This window comes from Physeter macrocephalus, chromosome 4 (assembly GCF_002837175.3).
Source record: "Physeter macrocephalus isolate SW-GA chromosome 4, ASM283717v5, whole genome shotgun sequence".
In the NCBI taxonomy this organism is placed as follows: domain Eukaryota; kingdom Metazoa; phylum Chordata; class Mammalia; order Artiodactyla; family Physeteridae; genus Physeter; species Physeter macrocephalus.
Window position 1 is genome coordinate 126,480,618 of NC_041217.1, and position 11,573 is coordinate 126,492,190.

At 41.0% G+C, this 11,573-nt stretch overlaps 1 protein-coding gene across 1 annotated transcript in view; it reads right to left on the reverse strand.

Moving 5' to 3' along the window:
• LOC102991572 (interleukin-12 receptor subunit beta-2) overlaps positions 1-11,573 on the reverse strand; it is a 74,547-nt gene that overhangs the window by 30,131 nt on the left and 32,843 nt on the right. Inside the window, exon 8 of the mRNA XM_024119723.3 lies at positions 9,043-9,262. Within this exon, the coding sequence (XP_023975491.1) occupies positions 9,043-9,262 (220 nt within the window). The remainder of the gene's footprint in view (positions 1-9,042; positions 9,263-11,573) is intronic.

The window sequence follows — 11,573 nt, forward strand, 5'->3', positions numbered from 1 at the left end:
TTCATTACTGTTTGTTTGCTCTTTAGTTCTTCTAGGTCCTTGTTAAATGTTTCTTGTATTTTCTCCATTCTATTTCCATGATTTTGGATCATCTTTACTATCATTACTCTGAATTCTTTTTCAGGTAGTTTGCCTATTTCCTCTGCATTTATTTATTTATTCTGCATTTATTTTATAGTCCAATTAAAAAAAAAAGAGTGACACTCTCTCTCTCTCTCTCTCTCTCTCTCTCTCTCTTTCTCTCTCTCAATGCACAGAATTTCTTGATTATAGACTACATTCACCTATTTCACTAAATACAGCCAGGTTGATCTCTAAAATAGTCAATCAGTTGACACGCCAACAAGAAAAGCATAAGAAGTTCTCATTTCCCCACCAGCACTTGGTATTTTCTGACTTTCTCATTTTGCCAATCTGGTACATGTAAGGTGGTATTTAACTGTGGTTTTATTTTCATTTTCTGATTTCTTATGAGGCTGAACTTCTCTTCCTATATTACTAGCTGTGTGACTTTCCCCTTCTCATACTTCACTCATTTTTTCTCTTGTGTTTCCTGTCTTCTTCCTGACTTGCAGAAATAGCTTTTATATTCTAGATATTAACCACTTGTTAGTTTTCAACACCAAATATATCTCACTCCAGTCTTCCAATCTCTGAAAACTTTATGATGTGTTTGTTGCACAAACATACTTTGATGTGGGTAAATTTATCTGCAGTTTGTGTATTTTGAGTCTTGTTTTCTGAAATCCTTCCATTCTGGGGTCACAAAGATACTAAACTACATTTCTGCCCATTGGCTTTTGGTTTTACCTTTCACATTTAGGTTTTTAATCCAAATCTAGCTAAAGCGTATTTTTTTTAAAGGGAATAAACTTTATTTTTTTTTCCACACAGTGAGTCAATTTTTCCAAATGTGGTTTCATCCCTGTCCCACACCAAGTTCCACACATTCATGGGTTTGTGTCTAGGTCAGCTTCTTCACCAGAACACACTGGTTAAATTATGAGGCTCTGTGACACCTGACTATTTGGTGGCTAAAGTCCTTCCTCATTTTGCTCTTCTTTTTTCAAAGTGGTCTTGGGTATTCAAGAAACTTTATTCTTCCATATAGCTTTTAGAATCAGTTTATCAGAGTCCTCAAAAATTTTAGCTGGTACTTTTATTGGAATTATATTAAATTTATAGCTCAATTTAGACAATGTTAAATTGTCCCATTTATAAATATGCTGTCTATTTGAAATTATTTAGGTCTCCTTTTATATCTTTTAATGGAGTTTCAAAAATTCCTCCTTAAAGTTTTTTTTTTTTTTTTTTTTTTTTTTGCGGTACACGGGCCTCTCACTGTTGAGGCCTCTCCCGTTGCGGAGCACAGGCTCCGGACGCGCAGGCTCAGTGGCCATGGCTCACGGGCCCAGCCGCTCCACGACATGCGGGATCTTCCCAGACCGGGGTACGAACCCGTGTCCCCTGCATCGGCAGGCGGACTCTCAACCACTGCGCCACCAGGGAAGCCCCCTCCTTAAAGTTTTAATGCATTCTTTTTTAGGTTAATTCCTAGACACTTTATACTATTAGTTTGCTATTTAAATGGCATCTTATTTTCTACTGCTTTTTCCAGTATTAATTTGTGTGTGTTATTCTTATTCTGGCAGACCTGCTAAACTCTCTAATTAGTTCTAATAATTTGTCTATTGCCCTTGTTAAAATTTCCATGTAATAATCTTATTAGCTGTACACTTAAAATATCTTCTCTTTTCAATCTTTGAATTAAATCTTATTCCTTTTTTTTTTTGCTTTTATCTTGTAATTTTAAAGAGAATGTTCCTACATATCTTTATTACTATGATGCTTGCTGCATGTTTTTGGTAGAAAGTCTTAGCAAAGCTAAAAAGTTTTCTTTTATTCATAGCTTTCAAATAGATTTTATTTTTATAAAATACTATTTATTTACTAAAAACTTTGTTTTACTGAATACTTTTCTACATCTGTTAAGCACATATCCTTTTTTTTCTCTTTCAGTATTAAAGTAATGAATTACAATGATGCATTTTTCTGATACTGATCCATCTTTGTATTTTGGGGAGCAACACCTGCTTGATCATTCTGCACTCATATTCTTTTCTTATTTCTTTCTTTTTTAATAGACTATTTTTTAAAGCTGTTTTAAGTTCATGGCAAAATTGAGAGGGAGGCACAGAGATTTTCCACACACCCCTGCCCCTGTACACACATCGCCTCCCCTACTATTGACATCCTGCATCTGAGTAGTACATTCTATAAGATTCTTTTTTTTTTTTTTTTTCTGGTATGCGGGCCTCTCACTGTCGTGGCCTCTCCCATTGCGGAGCACAGGCTCCGGACGCGCAGGCTCAGTGGCCATGGCTCACGGGCCCAGCTGCTCTGCGGCATGTGGGATATTCCCGGACCGGGACACGAACCCACATCCCCCGCATCAGCAGGCGGACTCTCAACCACTGCGCCACCAGGGAAGCCCTATAAGATTCTTGATAAATATTTTTCTTGATAAATATTTTAGAATACTTTTCCCTTTCATTTACTTTTTTTCTCTTATTGGGACTCCTTTTTTAAAAAAATTTTATTAATTTATTTATTTTTGGCTGTGTTGGGTCTTCGTTGCTGTGCGAAGGCTTTCTCCAGTTGTGGCAAGTGGGGGCCACTCTTCATCATGGTGCACGGGCCTCTCACTATCGTGGCCTCTCTTGTTCCGGAGCACAGGCTCCAGACGTGCAGGCTCAGTAGTTGTGGCGCACGGGCCCAGCCGCTCCGCGGCACGTGGGATCCTCCCAGACCAGGACTCGAACCTGTGTCCCCTGCATGGGCAGGCGGATTCTTAACCCCTGCGCCACCAGGGAAGCCCTGTATCTATAATTTTGAATGTTGGGATTCAAATGGTTTAACAACTTTGACTCGTTTCCCATGCGAAACACCAGGTCAGGACCGGAGGCATTTGACTTCACAGCGGTTTAATAACCCTGATTGCCACAGAGATGTGATTTCAGCTGTTCTAAGCAAGATTCTCCTAGTGGCCACTTACATCTCCAGTGGAGACCAGGGCTCAAACCCGTGTCCCCTGCATTGGCAGGCAGATTCCCAACCACTGCGCCACCAGGAAAGCCCTGGGACTCCTTTTAGGTGGTTGTCATTACTTCTCTTTTTATTCTTTCAGTGTTTTAAGTCTTCTCATTTTTCAAATTCTTTTCCCCTTTTGATGACTTTTCAAAGAGTTTCTCATCCAATCTTCCAGGTACTCTTTCAATCTTCAGATGAGTCCTTTCTGCAATCCAACCCATTGGGTGAATTCATTATTTCAATAACTGAACTTTCCATACTGAATCTCTTTATTTGGGCCTTTTCCACAACCACCTATTTCTGATTTATGTTCCTAGCATCCTCTCTTATCCTTCTAAGGATACTTATGCTTATTCTAAACTCTTGCTCTTTCTGTTGTGCTGGTTATACTTCCTACCATACAGGTAGTCCCATTTGCTGCCTTTCTTTCTCAGGATTTGTGCCCCTCAGATTTCTACTAATTTTCTCCTTTGGGATCATGTTTTATTTTCTTGGATTGATCAGCAGCCTTGGCCTTTATTTTTCTGTAGGGGGAGGAGTGAAAGTTTAGCCAGAGCTCATGCTCCTACAGGTAAGTTTAGGTGAGGTGGAGGAGCTTTTCAGAGAGGAAAGCCAGGGAGCCTGTAGTGATTCACCCTAAGCTCTGCCTGTCTCCTGTTCCCTGTAGGTGTACCTGGCAGCCCCAGAACCTACCCATGTCTCTGTGGATGGCACTGCTCTTCATGGGGGAGTGGGGCTGTTATTCTCTTCTATAATTGCCAGGCCATGGGGTGGGTGGCAGAAGAAAATCTCAGGCACCCTTTGTCAGGTTCCAGGGCTTCCTGGAAGTTACTCTGCCCTGCCCTCCAGACTTTCCTGCCCATAGTAAAAATGCTCAGGCAATGGACATCTCAGGGCAACAAGAGGAAGAAAAAGCAGTGCAACCAACAAGTGCTACCTCAGCACTCCCCCTTTATCACTATTACCCATCCACAGGCGCTCAGTCATCCTGTCCTGTCTCTCCTGTGGCATCTTCAGGGCAGGTTTGGTGGTGAGAGCCTGGAACCTGTGTGTTGGCTACCTTGCCAGGAACTGGAATTCCCCAGCCCTGGTTCTTTATCTTCATTTGCCTTGATATCTTATTTTCTGGCTATGTCACAAGTTTGCTTTTGTTTTGTTTTGTTTTGTTTTGGAGAATAAAATGTATTCATTCAGTAATATGTATTGAGCACCTAGCGTTTGCAAGACCCTTTGCCAGATGATGGGCTAAAATAGCCAAAGAGCCTTTCTAACCACTGCTCTCTTTGCAATTAGCTAAGTAAATCAACCTGGCATTGCCCAGCCTCTGAGTCACAACACTTGCCAGGAACCAGCCTGAATTTCCTCCCCATCATGTTTGCCAGGGCATGCTCTCTCCTTTAGAACTGTGCTAACAACTCACCTCTCTGACACCTTTCAAAATTATTCCTTTAGCCTCTATCATTCGACTTCCCATCTCCATTTTCACTGAGAACTTCTAAATAGAGTTATGAAGTCATAAAGTATTTGGAAAAAGTGCCCACCTAAGAGACAGGTGGCTTGGTTTTTCAGTCCAGCTCTGCCACTAATTGTGTATATGATCTTGGCCAAGTTACGTCACCTCCTGGGACCTCAGTCTCTGACATCTGTGTGGGCCTCTATTTATGGCTGTACTGCTTTCTGTTTCTTGCCATAGTTTCAAGAATTCTTGAGCACAGGGACTGGTCTGAAATATTAAATATGTTTTACTTGTTGACTGGTAGGTTTAACACACATTCAATTTTCATCATAAACCAACAAAATCATTCTAGTGCTTCCTGATATGCAATGCTGTGGCATATACCTTTTACAACAAAGTTGTCCCTACTTTCTCAAAATCAACATAATTCTGCCTCTTCGGGCATTATTTTTCTTTTCCTAGAAGGAAAGCTATTTATGTGAGTAGTGTGATCATATATTGAAAGAGAGGGAGACAAAAATCATGGTACGCTATTCCTACAGATCATTCAGAATTTGTATAAGACAAGAGGGCTCCAGGATGGGACCATGTGGTTTGCAAATCTGTCCTCCAGGTCTCGCTGGGGTGCACAACTACTCTTATTGGATGGTTTAGGTGTGGCCTTAGGAGAGACAATAGGCTCTTGAGATTTCTGGGACTAGGACCCTCTTAGCCACAGCTCGGTTCTAGAGAACTGTTTCAATATCCTACTTTACCACCCCTCCGCGTTCCTTCTTATTGAGGCTCACCCTTATTTAACATCTTCCATTCTGAGAGGAAGAAGTGTGTCTCTTACATCTTTTTTGCTATTGGATCCCATCATCTTTCAGCTCCCCAGGAACTTCATTCCATTAATGATCCCCTTTCCCCTTTACCTTCAACTCTTTCCCACCCCACTTCTCCTTTTCAACTTATATGCCTGCTCAGGTCTCACTTTAAAGCAAACCCTCACGCCTGCACGCCTGCACTACTTCGCCTGGTTAACACCATCTTGTGTCTCCATTTCTGTTCACACGTAGCCTCCTCTCCAAGCCCATGCTTCAGCTTTTCTCTGTTCCTAGAGTGCCCTGTGCACGCCTCTAATATTACACTTATCCTGTACTGCAGTTTACTTGTTTATATGTCTACCCCTCCCACTGGACAAAATATCAAAATGTAACTGTAGGACCTTGACTGTATTTTTTACCTCTTGCTGAATTCCAGTTACCTTATATAGTAATCTCAATAAATTTTTGTTGAATCAATAATGTAGAGGCCAACTCTAAAATAATGAATGTGTCATTTTGAGAAGCTGTTTCCAAATCTAAATAAAGAAGCTGGAATGGGCCCAGAAAATTCAAGAGGCTTATATACTCAAGACCCATGTGCAGTGAGGTTTAAAGAAGTAACGTATTTTGACATACTACATCTTAACAAGAGCAGGATACTAAACAGTGGTAAGATCTCAATTTCCCCCCAACAGAATTCCCTTTACAAATTATATACATAGTACTTATTCATTGAAGAAAAAAATTTTAAATATAAAAATCACCTGTAATACCTTATTGTAGATATGGTTTCTGTTAATATTTCCATGTACATTCTCCTAGATTTTTTTTTACTATGCTAAAATGTGTATTTGTGTAAATATATATTTTTAAATGACATCATACCATGTATACTTTTGAAAGCCTACTTTTTCACTTATGTGCATCTTTCCACACCAATTAAAACATAGCTACAATATCACTTTAATGCTGGAGTGGGATTAAGGTGGATGAGGGTCATGATATATTTAACCAATCCATCCTCTATTATTAAATATTTAGGCTGTTTGAGGTGTTTCATTATTTCAAAAACATTTCAACAAACATTTTTGTGCTTATTATTATTATTTTTTTAAAGAGCTTCAAATGCTTGGCTTTTAAAAAATTTATTTATTTATTTATTTATTTTTGGCTGTGTTGGGTCTTCGTTTCTGTGCGAGGGCTTTCTCTAGTTGTGGCAAGCAGGGGCCACTCTTCATCGTGGTGCGCAGCCTCTCACTATTGCGGCCTCTCTTGTTGCGGAGCACTGGCTCCAGATGCGCAGGCTCAGTAGTTGTGGCTCATGGGCCTAGTTGCTCTGTAGCATGTGGGATCTTCCCAGACGAGGGCTCGAACCCGTGTCCCCTGCATTAGCAGGCAGATTCTCAACCACTGCACCACCAGGGAAGCCCGTGCTTACATTTTTTTTAAGGCTCATGCCTTATTATTTGCTAGGATACATTTCTTTTGTTGTTGTTGTTGCATTGGGTTTTTATTGCTGTGCACGGGCTTTCTTCAGTTGCATTGAGCAGGGGCTACTCTTCATTGAGGTGCACGGTCTTCTCATTGTGGTGGCTTCTCTTGTTGCAGAGCACAGGCTCTAGGCACGTGGGCTTCAGTAGTTGTGGCACGCAGGCTCAGTAGTTGTGGTGCACAGGCTTAGTTGCCCCGCAGCATGTGGGATCTTGCTGGACCAGGGCTCGAACCCATGTTCCCTACATTGGCGGGTGGATTCTTAACCACTGTGCCACCAGGGAAGTCCCGAGGACACATTTCTAATGGCAGAATTTCTTGATCAAAAGATAAGTTCATATTTAAAGTTTGTTAGTGTTATCAATTGCCAACTTTCTCTTAAGAAAGTTGTACCAATTTACACACCTGCCAGCAGTATACAAGGGTATCTTTTCCTCACACTCTCACCAATATAGGTTATGCTAATTCTACTTACTCGTTCTCGGTCTGGTTTGATTTCTCATGTTTTTTCAAAATTTGCATCTCATTGATTGCTAACTAGGCTAAACATTTTCATATCTTTATTATTACTTTTATTTTATATTTATGTTTTGAGTAGCCTGTTCATATCCCATGATCTCTTATTATTTGAAAACTTATATATATAGATAATCAATCCTCTTTTTGCCAAAAATGTAGCATACACTTTTCTTAAATTGCTCTTTGCATTTTAAACCCTTATTTATGGTGTTTTTAAATTTTTTACTTTACTATGCCTAAAGTTTAAGGTTTTTTTCCCCATAGTTAATCCATCTTTTCCTTCAGGTTTCATGCCTTCCCCACATGAGGCAGAGATTACCAGTTACCTACCAAATACCCTCTCCTCATCTTCTTTAGCAAGGGAACAATGTATTTCTGAGCCTCCTTTGCAGCTGGGTGTGATCAGGTGACCAGTTAGGGTCAATGACTGCAAGGGTTGTTGTGTGACCTGGGGCAAAACTCCTCAAGAGTGAGAGTTGAGGCTTCTCCCTTCTTCTTTTCTGTTGGCTAGAAGGAAATAGCTAGAGCTCCAGCAGCCATCCTGGACCACTTCCATCTTGTGGATGGAAGTCAACTTGGCAGTGGGTACAGAAGGAAGGAGCCTGGAGTCCTCACAATGTTATGAAGCTGTCACACTAGCCCTGGGCTGTCCACCTCCAAATTTCTTTTATACAAGAGAATAAATAAGTCACTGTAGTCAGACCTTTGGTAAGAGCAACTCTTACTCCTAAGAGCGATTCCTAACTCATTTGCCAACCCAAGGTTATATCAATATTTATTTGTATTTTTATCTACTATATTACCTCTACATTTACAGATGTATGACTGAAACGACATATAACCAAGGTTCGACAGTGTCTATAAGATAATCATTTTTGGTAGAAGCTTCTTCAAAATGATAATTGCTAGACCCCCATGTGGATAAACTGTTACACTGAATTTTAAGGAAGGATCTAATTATAGAGTTTTATTCTATCAGGCATTTTTTGAAAAAGTTAGGCCAATGATCTTGACTTGAAATACGTTTATTATATAGATCTTGAGAAATAGCTTTAATATCTATTTTTTTGGATGAATTACGGGCTTACATCCTAAGTTAGTTTTCAGGGATGCAACTATAAAATGTGTATAGCTAGTTGGGAGGTTTTCAGTGTAGATAATTGGATACATATCTAAATTTGTGTAATAAAGAGCTGTATTATAGCAAAATTGTACTATAGTTCCATAACAGCCAGAATTTCATTTTAATACTATTAGTTTTAAAACATATTTTGACTATAGGTATGCTTTTTCTAGAACTTGACAACACATATTATTCTTGCTTCTGGAAAAATTAGCCAGATATTAGTGTTCAATTTAATGTAATGAATATTTCCTTAACTAGTATTTATTAAGCACCTGCTATGTATTAGTCTCTGTGTTTAATCTCACAATGACCTGTAATTCACGTAATAAAATCCCTAGTTTAGAGAGGGGGAAATTGAAGCTCAGAGGTGTTAATTCACTTGTCCAAGGACACTCACTGGCTAAACGGAAATTTCAGACAGCCTCTGAAGGCTGTTGACTCCAAATTCTAAACTCCTGTGCTACTCATACCAGGCCCTGAGCTGGACCTGAGGGAGATAAGAGATTAGTAAAACAATTTCCTACAAGTAATATTAAAGAAAATTTGGTACTTACCTGCCCCACACAGGTCCGTTATGTTAATATGAGTGGGCAGGGAACTGCCTTTCGAGTTAGCTGCAGACACAGACGCAGCCCAGTTCCCAGTTCTAGGAATGATCCAGGTCCAGGAGGTGTGTTCTGTGGTGTTCTGTAATGTGGCTTTCCCCCCTGCTACCTCCTGCAAGGTCACTCGATAGTGGAGGATTTTTCCTTTTGCCTCTGATAGACTCAGATTCTGCAACAAAACACATCTACTTACTATGTACTCTCAGACAAGGTCACTGGATGCTCTACGCTAGGACCTCATGACTGCCAGCAGCAGGCGGCTACATTGGAGTGACCTTTTTGTTTACATCTTCTCATCTCCACCACTGCACACTTTCATGTCTCCACCCAGCCCCGCCACTTAGAAAAAAAAATCAGTTAACATTTTTTAAAGCTAATTCTTAAAAACGTATTGATTTTCCTTTCTTGCTTCAAAGTGACACTTCCTAATAGGAGAAAACTCAATTACATTCAGTGGAACAAGTGAGGGACCTGAACTCAGAAGATCTGGGTTTGAGTTCCAGCTCTACCAATCACCAGCTGTGTGACCCTGGGCAAGGCATTCAGACCCCTCTGAGTCTCCATTTCCAAATCTGTGAAACACACACACGTATGTATTTTTATATAGAAAGTGCAATGCTGCTCCTGAAATCAAAAACAAGCTTTTCAAGAGCTAAACTAGTAAAATCCATACTTAGTGAATTGGATTAGCCATCTGTGCTAGGAAACTAAGACACTGTTTATAAATGTGTGACTAACAAGTTTTGGAACTGCAAGGATTCCAATTGAGATAGCTTGGGAACAATCCCAGAAAGTAAGCAGAAAACTAATTATTTGTACTATAACCCTGTTTGGACAAGGACCATGGGAAACAGAAGCATTGGAAATGGGGAGTTGCCAAGGCCTGTGTTGGCAGTGCCTGTCCATGCCTAGCAGGGAGAGAAAGGCATTGCTCACCAGACTTAAGCATCACAGTTTTCTTGACAAGGCTCTTCCTTCCATGGGATGTGGGGTGGCCTCAAGCCACTGAAAGACACACCTTAGGATTGGCAAATGCCCCTTTCTCTGGTTCCCTGCTCCCTAAGCAATCTTTTAATAATTTGGTTTCCTATGTCATTTATCGTCATTTATCTGTCAGGAGAGGCTGGGCTAACATGAACATCTGGTTCACTTAAAATTTGTATCTTTCACTTAAAGTGAAAAAATTGGCCTTCTGATTATAATTTGGCTTCTGAAATAATTAGCATGCTGGGAGAGGATGTTCCTCTCTGCTGAGTCAAGCCTTCTGGTTGGCCCAACAGCTGCAATTCTCACTATAAATTAATGCATGAACATCCAGCTTTTTATATTTCAGGCTCTAGGAGCTTGAATAATGCAGATCATGTCCTAGGTACCCTTCTGGATCCACAAGGCCCAAGACTGGATCACAAACCATGGTCAACACACTGAGTGAATGCCATGTTGTTGGGGGCATTTTTGGGTGCACGTTCAGCCGTTCCCTAGAAGACATCCTGTGTCCTGGCAAGAACCAAGAAAGTTAGCACTGCAAATGTCCATCACAGCTGATCTCATAGGCCCATTGTGTGGATTAAAACAAGTGAGTGCTTTTGACATTGTGATGTTCTGAACTGTTATTAATAAACATGCCCTTTGTCATAGGAGAAAAAACAAGATAAATTAAAGCAAAAGCTGGCTAGGGAAGACCATTCCCTCAGCTCTCTCTCACTCCATTCTTCCCTTCCTGTCCCTTGTGCAGCTCCAGAGGGAGGACTGTCACCCCCATCCCAGGCACCCCACTCAAAGGCACTCCCCAAGAGTTAACTGGGCTCACAAAGCTCCCCATTCTTGCCAGGGACCCAAGGGGCAAATGGGAAACAGCCTGTATTCCCACCCACTCATGGTCCTTCACAGACACCTCAGCAATCTCATGCAATCCAGTGGTAGAGTGCTGACAGAAGGGAGGAAACATCAAGTCCTCTTGGATCCAATGAACCTACCTAGAGACCGCTGTGGAAATCCAGCGATCCCAGTGATCTAGTAAACAGAGGTGTGGGTTGGAAAGATGAGTAAATGTTCCCAGAGGGCAGGGAAGGGCTTGGACCCACCTTGCATTATTTTTGAGTTGCAAATATCAGTGAGAAGGTGAGGATGGGGCCAAGGAGTTAGACAAATAAATATGGTATCCCTTGAATTATGCTTGTATAAAATGTCAAGCTCCAGTTTGGCGATAAAGGTTAACATCTCTCAGATAACTGGTCTCCTTAACCAAACTGGAAAATGGGTCTAACTTGTCCAGCAGGGTCCATAGAATAAAAGATTCAATGAGTTCAATGAGCCAGTGGGAAAACAGGTATTTAGCTGGAGGGGCACTCAGTCTCCTGAAGCAATTAAAAAGAGTGTGATGGGGCTTCCCTGGTGGTGCAGTGGTTGAGAGTCCACCTGCCGATGCAGGGGACGCGGGTTCGTGCCCCGGTCCGGGAAGATCCCTCATGCCGCGGAGC